The sequence below is a fragment of the Xenopus tropicalis genome, chromosome 8, assembly GCF_000004195.4.
Source record: "Xenopus tropicalis strain Nigerian chromosome 8, UCB_Xtro_10.0, whole genome shotgun sequence".
In the NCBI taxonomy this organism is placed as follows: Eukaryota; Metazoa; Chordata; class Amphibia; order Anura; family Pipidae; genus Xenopus; species Xenopus tropicalis.
Genome location: NC_030684.2, coordinates 8,621,880 through 8,635,227, shown reverse-complemented (window position 1 = coordinate 8,635,227; position 13,348 = coordinate 8,621,880). Strand labels below are relative to the sequence as shown.

General features: G+C 46.9%; 1 protein-coding gene across 1 annotated transcript in view; it reads left to right on the top strand.

The window, feature by feature from the left end:
* Positions 1 to 1,007: 1,007 nt before the first annotated feature.
* Positions 1,008 to 13,348, top strand: part of c5 (complement component 5) — a gene marked incomplete in the record, with an annotated part of 50,125 nt that continues 37,784 nt past the window's right edge. The window contains 12 exon segments of the mRNA NM_001204059.1: positions 1,008 to 1,105; positions 1,578 to 1,770; positions 3,318 to 3,486; positions 3,727 to 3,797; positions 5,580 to 5,671; positions 7,046 to 7,128; positions 7,220 to 7,310; positions 8,420 to 8,525; positions 8,761 to 8,887; positions 10,845 to 10,957; positions 11,220 to 11,411; positions 11,730 to 11,933. Of these exon segments, the coding sequence (NP_001190988.1) occupies positions 1,035 to 1,105; positions 1,578 to 1,770; positions 3,318 to 3,486; positions 3,727 to 3,797; positions 5,580 to 5,671; positions 7,046 to 7,128; positions 7,220 to 7,310; positions 8,420 to 8,525; positions 8,761 to 8,887; positions 10,845 to 10,957; positions 11,220 to 11,411; positions 11,730 to 11,933 (1,512 nt within the window).

Below are 13,348 nucleotides of genomic sequence, written 5' to 3'. Positions count from 1 at the left end.
TGGCAGTTTCCTATTTAGGATTACCCAATGGCACATACTGCTAAAAAAGCATATTTATATGAAAATGGTTTATTTAGATGAAGCAGGGTTTTACATATGAGCTTGTTTATGCAATATATTTATATTTTTACATGCCCACTGTTAAGTGACCTATTAAAGAATCTCCCCAAACTGGAATATATATATCAGTAAATATTGCCCTTTTACATCCTTTCCCTTGAGCCGCCATTTAGTGATGGGCTGTGTGCTCCCTCAGAGATCAGCTGATAGGAAGTGATGCAGAAGTGGTGTTGGGAGCAAAAGGCAGAACTCTGCCCATTCATTGGCTGATGGGGCCTAGCATGTATGTGTGCCTTGGCTTGTTTGTGTGCACTGTGAATCATATGATCCCAGGGGGCGGCCCTTAGTACTTAAAATGGCAGTTTCCTATTTAGGATTACCCAATGGCACATACTGCTAAAAAAGCATATTTATATGAAAATGGTTTATTTAGATGAAGCAGGGTTTTACATATGAGCTTGTTTATGCAATATATTTATATTTTTACATGCCCACTGAATGCCATACATTGGCCGAACCTGAGCGGTCACATGGTCATAAACCATACAGGGTGGGCCGGTGTTTGGCACACTGCTACCTTAGTGCGTGCCAATGCCAAAGGGCACAATATATGTGGCAATAGCCTAAAACTGTTGCAATGGGGGATCAAGGCTAAACATATATATATAAGTTTATATTTATCCATGTGCTGTGTTCGGATAATGCAAAGAAAGTGCAGAGCCGGGCTATTGGCTGGCAATCCGCACATGATACAAAAAGACAACAAACAGCCTTATCTGTGCAAACAAAGGGGCAAAGTTGCTCCATTCGGCAGGGATTGAACAAAAATCTCAGTGGGAGGGGCTTATTGCAGATTAGAGAGATCATCCCCGCCCTCCCTCCCCAAAAAATAAACAGAGATTCACAGACCCTGGAGCCCTGAACACAACTGCTCGGCTGTTCCGCTGTTCCATGTCTTGGCAACCCCAGCCGCAATGATTTGCCTGAAAACTGCGCTGCTGCTGCTGTTGGCGCTCTGCGGGTGTTGCCGCTGCCAAGAGAAAACGTAAGTTTTTGGGGGTTGTTTTTCTGGCCTGGGGGCAGTTATCCATAAGTGGTCTAAATAACATAGGTTAACTTTATCATTTATATCATGTGCTATTCTTAGCAACTTTTCAATTGGTCTTCATTTTTATAGATTTTTAATTATTTTCCTTGCCTATTTCCAGCTTTCTGATGGGTCGGCTGGGGCACCGGGAAAAGACCTGGTGGGCCCTGCACCCCCCCCCCAGTCCAACCCAGCAAAACACTATTGCTCTCTTATTCATCTTCCACTCTCTTCTTCAATCTAATGCCTGGTTTACAGGGTAAACTGAACCCTAGCAACCAGACAGCTACTGAAAAAAAATGAAAAAAAACTTGCTAACTTCCCCTTTAACCTTTTTTTCTCTCTTTTTTAAACAAAAAGTGCAGAAATTCTCAATTATTACAACAGGGCATAAATATTGCACTTTTTTTTTGTTGTTGTTGCTATGCAGGTACCTTGTCACGGGGCCCAGAGAATGGAGAATAGGCGCTTTGGAGACGGTGGTCGTGCAAGCGTTCGGCCAGGAAGGAGATTTGGCTATCAGAATCAATGCGCTCAGTTACCCGGATAAAAAGACCACCTACGCGACCCAACACCTCGTGCTGAATGATCAGAACAATTACCAGGGGCTGGTGAAGCTAATGGTATGTCTGTCTGCTATTGGATCTTTTTAATGCTTGTATGGGGGGAATCTATTTCCTAGTGCGCTTCTACTTCCTGCCTGGCAAGCAACAGAAGCCCCATCTTGCTTTATGGCAGGGATTTTAGAAACTCTAACTCGGAGCCACTGACCCACAAGACAAAGCAGGATCATTTACCTCCTTATCTGATTGGCTCATTAGCATTTGCTGTTGTGCTGGTTGAGACGCCCCTGACTGATTTAAAGGGGCTGCTACCCCAGGGGCCACCACTCCCCCTCTGCGGCCCCCCGCTGCTTAACCTCCACCAGCCCCTTACCCACCCCCCCCTGCAATTTATACTTGGTTTTGCCGTGATTGGGGGAGGCAGGGCAGCAGGGAAGCAATGGGGGAGGGCAGGCAGGGATTAGGGCTAGGTCGGTTGGGCACATTGTTTTTTGCCTGCCCAGTCCGACCCTGGACTAGTGCCAAACAGCTCATAAGCTTTTGTAGGTTCAGGGGCATTAACAAATAAAATCCAAAAACATTTCTCGCCCTGCCTACTACTCAGTGTACAGTTGTGTCGGTGGCGTTTTGGCCCCTGGGCCACCCGAGCCGCCTCCACTCGGCCCCCCACGCTTACATTTACAGTGCTGGAGGGGGTCTAGGGGGCGGCCCAGGGGCCAAAAACTCCCCCAACACTACTGTAAAGAGTGCAATTGTGCTCTCTGCACTAGCAGAGCCGAATTTCCGTTTTAAAAAACGGAAATTCGGCACAAGTTACCAGGAGCGGCTTTTTGGTAACTTGGGGGGACACTGCCACCTGAGGCGAGTTACATAGTTACATAGGGTTGAAAAAAGACCAGAGTCCATCAAGTTCGACCCATCCAAGTAAACCCAGTACCCACACACCTATACTGACCTATCTATACACTCAGATACATAAACTATATATTATTCAGCTCGACTCATGGTAGCAGCACCCCTCTGAGTTGTGTAACTATAGGGGAAGCAGACCCCACAGTCATAGGGGGGCTTGGGGGACATGGCGGGTCTGCTTCCTCTATAGACGTGAAAAAATCCCCCCCCTCCACAGCTGCTTTCCTACCTGCGGCCAGGGAGGGGGATGTGGTGGGCAGGAGATGCCAATGGGGGGCAGGTAGTGGGCAGACGGGGATCCAAGTAGGGTGAGGAGTGCTTTTTTTGGAGGGGGCCCGGAGCACCCTAGTTAAACTACCGGCAACATGGTTGGTGGGTGCCAGTAACCTCTGGGCTGCCAGTCACGCTGCTTTTGGAGATCTAGTACCAGGGGAGCAGGGCTAAAGTGCATTAGTGGTTCAGGAATGGGTTTGGGGGGGACCAAATAGATAACATTTCATGCGGGGGGTGGTTTTGTACAATTCTTTTGTAGGTTCTTTTCCCCTATTGTATTCGGGGTGGGCTCCACATGTCTGTGTAGATGAATATCTAGTGCAGGAATAGGCTGTGGCCGGGCAAAGCTTAGACAGTACATGGGTAGGCGCCAGTTTGGGGTTTAACGCATTGCCCATTGAACGTGCATGTTTCTGTTTCAGATCCAACCCAAAGACTTTCCAACGTACAGCAGTTCTGACCCGATGCAATTCATCTACCTGCAAGCGCAGTCCAATGCTTTCAACAAAGAAGAGCAAGTTCCTGTGTCGTATCGAAATGGATTCCTCTTCATTCAAACCGACAAGCCGTTTTATACCCCCGACCAGTCCGGTACAGCTCTTTCCTTACCCGTTTAACCCCATTTGATCTTACTACCAATAAGATCATAGCATGGCATACACCAATGAGAAACGCAGGAACGTAGAATAGTCGGGGCTGGTACTCTCATGTCAGTGCCCTGGATTCGGAACATAAAGGGTTAACTAAATCTTTGAGTATTTGTGTATATTCCAAAATGCTGCACATTTACTGTATATTTAGTATTTATGTTGCAATCGCTTTGTTTTACAGTGAAGATCAGAGTTTACTCTATGGACGAAGAGCTGAAACCGGGGAGAAGGAAAGTCGTATTGACGTTTAAGGTCCGGATTTTTTCCTGTTTATCTGTAGGGAAAATGGTGCCATAATAATAATGACGGTTTTCATCCTATGTAGGCGGCATGGTCCTCAATCACGGACCTCAAAGAGGCAGGGCTTGTTTGGGAAGTAGGTGGGGTTTTGCCAGGCTTGGGGATATTAAAGATCAGGCCTGACAAAACCCCACCTACTTCCTGACAAACCCCACCTACTTCCCGTTGGGTTGAAAAAAGATCAAAGTCCATCAAGTTCAACCCTTCCAAGTGCACATATATACACTTATTTATACAGGCCTATCTATACACTCACATATATATACAGTATATACCAATATCTGTAGGCAGGGCCGCCATCAGAAATCACGGGGCCCCTCACAAAAAAAAATTTCTGGGCCCCCCTCCCACAAATACAAAGGACTCACAGATATGAGACATTGGTGGCCAGCAGTGCCCCCCCTAGTACATTGGTAGCCAGCAGTGCCCCCCCTAGTACATTGGTAGCAAGCAGGGCCCCCCTAGTACATTGGTAGCCAGCAGGGCCCCCCCTAGTACATTGGTAGCCAGCAGTGCCCCCCCTAGTACATTGGTAGCCAGCAAACCCCCCTAGTACATTGGTAGCCAGAAAACCCCCCTAGTACATTGGTAGCCAGAAAACCCCCCTAGTACATTGGTAGCCAGAAAACCCCCCTAGTACATTGGTAGCCAGAAAACCCCCCTAGTACATTGGTAGCCAGAAAACCCCCCTAGTACATTGGTAGCCAGAAACCCCCCCTAGTACATGGTAGCCAGAAACCCCCCTAGTACATTGGTAGCCAGAAAACCCCCCTAGTACATTGGTAGCCAGCAAACCCCCCTAGTACATTGGTAGCCAGAAAACCCCCCTAGTACATTGGTAGCCAGAAAACCCCCCTAGTACATTGGTAGCCAGCAAACCCTCCTAGTACATTGGTAGCCAGAAAACCCCCCTAGTACATTGGTAGCCAGCACAGCACAATCCTCCGGCGACGGCTCCCCCGGCGAGGTCCTTCGTTCCCAACAGCACTGCACTTCTGAGTGCCGAACGACGCCAGGCCCTTTTATAAGGTTGCGCCCCGTGCGTACTGACGTGCATGTACGCACGGGGCGCGACCAATAGGATTACCGCTGACCACCAATGACAGGGCCCGGAACAGATTAAAGGGGGGCCCGAGCTAAGAAAACTGTAGCAGCGCCGGGCCCCCTTTTAAAGTTAAAATCGTCCGGGCCCGGGACGGCTGTACCCCCTGTACCCCCCTGATGGCGGCCCTGTCTGTAGGTCCTAAGAGCTCAATAGCCTTGAATGTAATGCCTTTTCAAGAAGTCTAAATTGATCACATCCACTGCCATCCCAGAATCTAGGGTTCTGCTCACCTTCACCATATAAATTAGCCTTCTTAGCAACTTTCTTATCAATTGGTCTTCCTTTTAGTTTTCCAAATAATTGCCTTCATCTTCTTCAAAATAATTGCCTCTTTCTTCCTCTTCGCTGACCTCCGTGGAAAAAAAAAAGTGCTACAATTTTATTGTTATTGTTAATTTTACAACTTATCTTTCTATTCAAGCCCTCCTCTTTTCATCTTCCGTTCTCTTTTGCACACTTCCTGGTTGCTAGGGGAAATTGGACCCTAGCAACCAGCTTAATTCCAAACTGAAAACCACAAAAAATGAAGGCCAATGGCAAACTGTTTTAGAATGTCACTGTCTGTATCATACTAGTAGTTAATTTAAAGGTAAACTGCTCCTCTAATGGGAAATTGTGTGTTTTTTCAGGATCCAGAGGAAGTGAAAGTGGATTCTATAGAGGAAGACGATTTGACTGGAATTATTTCCTTCCCTGCTTTCAAGATACCAGCCAATCCGAAGTACCGTATTCCGTTTATCCATTTTTATTAGGGATGCACCGAATCCAATATTTATATAACCTTGTTATGGGCTAAGGGGGCCCAGCCTGAAGGCCAGTTAGGGGGGGATTTGGGGTGAGTGCTTATTTGTGCCCTGGGTACCCCTGGAACTATAGCAGGGTGACTGTTACCCCAATGTTTCTATATATCTGTAACCTTGTTATGGGCTAAGGGGGCCCAGCCTGAAGGCCAGTTAGGGGGGATTTGGGGTGAGTGCTTATTTGTGCCCTGGGTACCCCTGGAACTATAGCGGGGTGACTGTTACCCAATGTTTCTATATATCTGTAACCTTGTTATGGGCTAAGGGGGCCCAGCCTGAAGGCCAGTTAGGGGGGATTTGGGGTGAGTGCTTATTTGTGCCCTGGGTACCCCTGGAACTATAGCGGGGTGACTGTTACCCCAATGTTTCTATATATCTGTAACCTTGTTATGGGCTAAGGGGGCCCAGCCTGAAGGCCAGTTAGGGGGGGATTTGGGGTGAGTGTTTATTTGTGCCCTGGGTACCCCTGGAACTATAGCAGGGTGACTGTTACCCCAATGTTTCTATATATCTGTAACCTTGTTATGGGCTAAGGGGGCCCAGCCTGAAGGCCAGTTAGGGGGGATTTGGGGTGAGTGCTTATTTGTGCCCTGGGTACCCCTGGAACTATAGCGGGGTGACTGTTACCCCAATGTTTCTATATATCTGTAACCTTGTTATGGGCTAAGGGGGCCCAGCCTGAAGGCCAGTTAGGGGGGGATTTGGGGTGAGTGCTTATTTGTGCCCTGGGTACCCCTGGAACTATAGCAGGGTGACTGTTACCCCAATGTTTCTATATATCTGTAACCTTGTTATGGGCTAAGGGGGCCCATCCTAAAGGCCAGTTAGGGGGGGATTTGGGGTGAGTGCTTATTTGTGCCCTGGGTACCCCTGGAACTATAGCAGGGTGACTGTTACCCCAATGTTTCTATATATCTGTAACCTTGTTATGGGCTAAGGGGGCCCAGCCTGAAGGCCAGTTAGGGGGGGATTTGGGGTGAGTGCTTATTTGTGCCCTGGGTATCCCTGGAACTATAGCAGAATGACTGTTACCCCAATATGAAAATACATGAAAAGAAAGCCCCAAAGCACTGCTATAGAGGCAGCCTGGCTAATTATCAGTTTTCTAATAATATCCGTAAAATAGTCCATAATCAAACCTATATAAAAGCTTTGGTACAAGTGATGTATTTTTCCCCCATATGCTGTAAGTTTGAGGATTTTTACCCTCCTCCAACATGGCTGCAAAACACCACGTAAAACTCTGCCCTTGTTAAAGAGCAAGCCTGTATTTAAATTTTATTTTTCCCCCTTAGATTCGGCATGTGGACCATTGAGGCCGCCTATGGAAAGGATTTCACCACGTCCGGCACAGCAAAATTTGAAGTGAAAGAATACGGTATTCTCCTTTTGCTACCCCCCTAAAGCATGGGTCCTTATACCAAGGACTGTTTTCCTTTAGTACTTACCTCTCTTCCATTTGGTTACAGTTTTGCCGAAGTTCTTCGTTTCGATAGAACCGGAGAAGAACTTTATTTGCTATGACAAATTCACAGAGTTTACCATCACAGTAAGAGCAAGGTAATGGCACCCTAGGGGAACACCACCAAAACACAGTTTAGGAGGAAGAACCAGTAGTTGGAGAATGTATCCCATTGGCTCATGTCTGGCCACCTTTAGGCATTTGGTCAAAAAACAATAATAAAGGGCAATAGAAACAACAAATCATAGAAGAAAACTCACCAATGTTGATACGGTGGTCCAGGTACACCAGCTCCAGACCCTTAAGGTCCCCCATACACGGGCCAGTGTGTATGGGCACTACCGATGGGCCTGCCCAACCGATATCTGACCTGAAATCGGCCAGATATCGATCGGGTAGGTTAAAAAATCTAGTCGGATCGGGGACCACATCGGCTGCTTTATGCGGACCCCGAACCGACTTTGCCAAACGACCGAATTAGCCTGGATTCTCCCGATATCGCCCACCCGTAGGGGGGGATATCGAGAGAAGATCTGCTCGTTTGGCGACATCGCCAAGCAAGCGGATCTGAAGGTATATGGGCACCTTTAGTTCGAGGGAGCAGACCAACCGAAGTAACACTGGAAGAAATGGGCAACAGGCACTCTGGAGATCCACAGACTGTAAAAGTAAAAGATCTTTATTTATACCATTAAAAACAACAACCTTGCACTAAAGGGTACTAAATCATCGGCTTTGGGCATTTGCCCCAAATCTCACACTAATTGATCATAAAGGTGGCCATACACAGGCCAATCCTAGCTGCCGATATCGGCCTCTTAGACCGATTCAGCCCGTGTATGGGCACTAACGACGGGCCTGCCCGACCAACATCTGGCCTGAAATCGGGCAGGTTTAAAAATCAGTCTGATCGGGGACTACGTCGGCTCATTGATGCAGTCCCCGAACCGACTGATGCCTATACCTGTCGTTCTAATTTGATCGTTTGGCCCCAAGGCCAAGTGACCGAATTAGCCTGATATCGCCCACCCCTAGGTGGGGATATCGGGAGAATATCCCCTCACTTGGCGTGTATGGCCACCTTAAGACTGGGTTCAACCTATACACTTGCTCTGAAGCGTCTTGGGAGGAGCCACTGCTGCTTTAGACCCTCCTCTGGGAGGAGCCATCGTTCAGTAACCACTGGTTCTACGGCTTTTTTTTACAGCTACTATTTTAAGAAACTTGTTGACAATGCAAAAGTCTACATTCGTTATGGGCTAATCCAAGATGGCGAGAGAACGATGTTGCCTAAATCCATCGATTTGCAGTCGGTAAGAAAAATAAAAACACATAAGCCTTATGTTTTCTATAGGAGGGTTAACCCCCACAGCCTCTGAGATTTCCAAGTCTTTTTTATATTAGCCATCCAACATTTCTAGAGTCATTTATTGGTTCGACGGAGGTACCCCAGTATTAATGGTTCAGTTGAAGGTTTAAGTTGTTGCTTGAGTGTTGATTAATATGCTGCATATATTCACAGTCTATTGGTGGCCTGTTTGTTCCCAGATGTTCAACGGAGAAAGCATCTTCCAGTTTAACAGCCAAAAAGCAGTGGAGGAGCTGGGATACTCATCACTGGAAGAAATCAGTGGATCTTATTTGTACATTACTGTGTCTGTTGAGGAGTCTACAGGTAATGACCATTATATGCTATCTAATTAGTGAGGGGGGTGCTCCAAATAGTTACCACTAAAAAGGCTGTACTTCTACAAAGCAGATGAAACTTTCAGAGCAGAGATGCCTGGAACTTTTGGATCTATGCAGGTCTGGACTGGCAATCTGTGGGTTCTGGCAAATGCCAAAGGGGCTGCTCTAAGATGCCATAAACAGTCAATATTTAATGGGCTTGTGGGGGGCTTTTGGGGCCTCTGTGTACTTGAAATACCAGGGTCTATTTTTGAAGCCCAGTCCAGACCTGGATCTATTGATTAATGGGGTGGCTAAGGTAGTCCTACCTCAGTCATGTCAACTTTCTTGGCCACAGTAACTTGAGCCCCTTTTGTACTGAGCTATAGAAGCTAAAGTGTGAGGAGTTAAGCCAGGGTTGCCCTTTAGCCCATGTATGTTTGATCCGGCTCACTGCTTTGGCCTGCGTAGCTTTGGTTTCTGCCTGTTTTCCAGGGTTTTCTAGGGTTAGAAGACCATATGGTCTTTGTTTTGGTGGGATGTGGACTTGAAAAGGTGTGGGGTTAGTGTGCTACTGTTTTGCAGCCAAACTACAAGTCAACATCCCAAGACAATGGCCATATGGTCTTTGTTTTGGTGGGATGTGGACTTGAAAAGGTGTGAGGTTGGTGTGCTACTGTTTTGTAGCCAAACTACAAGTCAACATCCCAAGACAATGGCCATATGGTCTTTGTTTTGGTGGGATGTGGACTTGAAAAGGTGTGGGGTTAGTGTGCTACTGTTTTGTAGCCAAACTACAAGTCAACATCCAAGACAATGGCCACATGGTCTTTGTTTTGGTAGGATGTGGACTTGAAAAGGTGTGAGGTTGGTGTGCTACTGTTTTGTAGCCAAACTACAAGTCAACATCCCAAGACAATGGCCATATGGTCTTTGTTTTGGTGGGATGTGGACTTGAAAAGGTGTGAGGTTGGTGTGCTACTGTTTTGTAGCCAAACTACAAGTCAACATCCCAAGACAATGGCCATATGGTCTTTGTTTTGGTGGGATGTGGACTTGAAAAGGTGTGGGGTTAGTGTGCTACTGTTTTGTAGCCAAACTACAAGTCAACATCCAAGACAATGGCCATATGGTCTTTGTTTTGGTGGGATGTGGACTTGAAAAGGTGTGGGGTTAGTGTGCTACTGTTTTGTAGCCAAACTACAAGTCAACATCCAAGACAATGGCCACATGGTCTTTGTTTTGGTGGGATGTGGACTTGAAAAGGTGTGGGGTTAGTGTGCTACTGTTTTGTAGCCAAACTACAAGTCAACATCCCAAGACAATGGCCATATGGTCTTTGTTTTGGTGGGATGTGGACTTGAAAAGGTGTGGGGTTAGTGTGCTACTGTTTTGTAGCCAAACTACAAGTCAACATCCCAAGACAATGGCCATATGGTCTTTGTTTTGGTGGGATGTGGACTTGAAAAGGTGTGGGGTTAGTGTGCTACTGTTTTGTTGCCAAGCTAGAAGTCAACGTCCAAGACCATGGCCATATGGTCTGTGTCTTGGTTACTAAACAATATTGGATGCTGCAGAATGCTTTAAGTCCTGGGTTGTAGTATGTGCACCATTCCTTGTAGGACCATTGTGCACCCAACAAGAAGGCCTGAATGAGTAGTAGGTCTGCCCAATCACATAGGGAGAACTTTGACCCCTTTCTACCATCCGTTTGGCGATCAACACCAACATGGGTCCCCCACAGACTGGGTTTGGTTGACCTTGTCCACTGATGAAGGCTCGCCAACTCATCCAGATATAACTGGCCAATCATAGACTCCCCCTGCTGCATGGCTGGTTAGTAATAAAGGGTAGAGGGAGGTTCATCAGTGACTCCGCCAGATGGCGGAGGCCCCCCCAGGGGTGGCACAACCATGCCTATTACTTATATACAACAATAATATATAATTGTGTTCCTTTCTCAGGCCGCACAGAGGAGAGTGAAAATGTCGACGTCAAGTTCGTTCTAAGCCCCTACACCTTCAAGCTTGTCGGGACTCCGCTCTATGTGAAGCCGACATTACCGTATTATATCAAGGTTGGTTTGGGCTCTTCCCGAAGGCTTCTGGGATTTTAATTTAGGGCCACGCAATGTGATCCAATATAAAAATGCGTTCTAGGGCAGTTTCCCAGCATTGGAAGACGAATATTACTCCTGCTGTCTGATGGAACATCTCTATTATCTTTCATTGGTGTCTTGCTTGGCGTTACAAAATGGCCGCCGCAGTGCTAACACTCAAGTGTGAGGACTTTGATTGCGGCTCAAAACTGACCAATCTCTCCGGTTCTTCTTTGGCCAGGTTCAACTGCGAGACACAATGGATAAACCCGTTGGGAACATACCCCTAGTCCTATCCGGGGATATGGTTAAAGAAGATGGAACCTCGGAACCCTTAACTGGTGGGCGGCTGAGGATGAGTTCGGACAAAAGGGATGGAACGGGCGTGTTTGTCTTAAATATCCCATCCGACATCTCATCTCTGGATTTCAAAGTGAGTGCAAGTTTTTAAGATATTGGCAGTTTTTACAGGGCGCCTTAACATGCCCCACCCCCCAGCAGCCATGTTGGGATTCGATGAGCTCATTACATGGTCTTGACCAATCATGAAGTATGGAGCATAGCACCCATAAGGAGCATTTTCCGACTCCTTTAAGGGTATATGAAACAACATCGCCACCTGCTGTTCATCGTGGCTACAGTCGGCTGAAAATTAAGTTATTGGAAAGGGGAATGTCTTGTGAGCAGTAAAGAGTGATCTCATGTTTCACTGGTCAGTTCTAAGCAGATCTTTTCTTTTGTGGTTTTGCAGATAACGACAGATGATGGCAGCCTCCCAGAGGATAACCAGGCGACAGTTAATCACGTGGCAGTTTCTTACCAGTCCCTTACCAAGAGCTATCTGTATATAAACTGGGCCAGAGAAAAAGAAGTTCTGCATGTTGGCAGCTTCCTTACCATCCATTTAGTTCCAAACAGCCCGTACATTGCCAAGCTGAGGCATTACAGCTACCTGGTGAGGATTTACTTTCATTACACTAGAGCGACTAGAGCGCTCCCCTGTTAAAGTGTTCTGCACAGATCCTATCTGATACCCCCCCTATTGTAAGCAGCAGTCCTGCCCTGCTTTATGGCTGAGATTCTAGCTATCTGTATAACAGAGCATTCTGTCACAGTGGCACAGATCCTATCTGATCCCCCCATTGTAAGCAGCAGTCCTGCCCTGCTTTATGGCTGAGATTCTATCTATCTGTATAACAGAGCATTCTGTCACAGTGGCACAGATCCTATCTGATCCCCCCCATTGTAAGCAGCAGTCCTGCCCTGCTTTATGGCTGAGATTCTAGCTATCTGTATAACAGAGCATTCTGTCACAGTGGCACAGATCCTATCTGATCCCCCCATTGTAAGCAGCAGTCCTGCCTGCTTTATGGCTGAGATTCTATCTATCTGTATAACAGAGCATTCTGTCAACAAGTTGGGCACAGATCCTATCTGAATCCCCCCATTGTAAGCAGCAGTCCTGCCCTGCTTTTGGCTGAGCTTCTAGCTATCTGTATAACAGAGCATTCTGTCCAGCAGTGGCACAGATCCTATCTGATCCCCCATTGTAAAGCAGCAGTCCTGCCTGCTTTATGGCTGAGATTCTAGGCTATCTGTATAACAGAGCATTCTGTCACAGTGGCACAGATCCTATCTGATCCCCCCATTGTAAGCAGCAGTTCTGCCCTGCTTTATGGCTGAGATTCTAGCTATCTGTATAACAGAGCATTTGTCACAGTGGCACAGATCCTATCTGATCCCCCCATTGTAAGCAGCAGTCCTGCCCTGCTTTATGGCTGAGATTCTAGCTATCTGTATAACAGAGCATTCTGTCACAGTGGCACAGATCCTATCTGATCCCCCCATTGTAAGCAGCAGTCCTGCCCTGCTTTATGGCTGAGATTCTAGCTATCTGTATAACAGAGCATTCTGTCACAGTGGCACAGATCCTATCTGATCCCCCATTGTAAGCAGCAGTCCTGCCCTGCTTTATGGCTGAGATTCTAGCTATCTGTATAAACAGAGCATTCTGTCACAGTGGCACAGATCCTATCTGATCCCCCCATTGTAAGCAGCAGTCCTGCCCTGCTTTATGGCTGAGATTCTAGCTATCTGTATAACAGAGCATTCTGTCACAGTGGCACAGATCCTATCTGATCCCCCATTGTAAGCAGCAGTCCTGCCCTGCTTTATGGCTGAGATTCTAGCTATCTGTATAACAGAGCATTCTGTCACAGTGGCACAGATCCTATCTGATCCCCATTGTAAGCAGCAGTCCTGCCCTGCTTTATGGCTGAGATTCTAGCTATCTGTATAACAGGCATAGTGGCACAGATCCTATCTGTTGTAAGCAGCAGTTGCTTTTGGCTGAGATTCTAGCTATCTGTA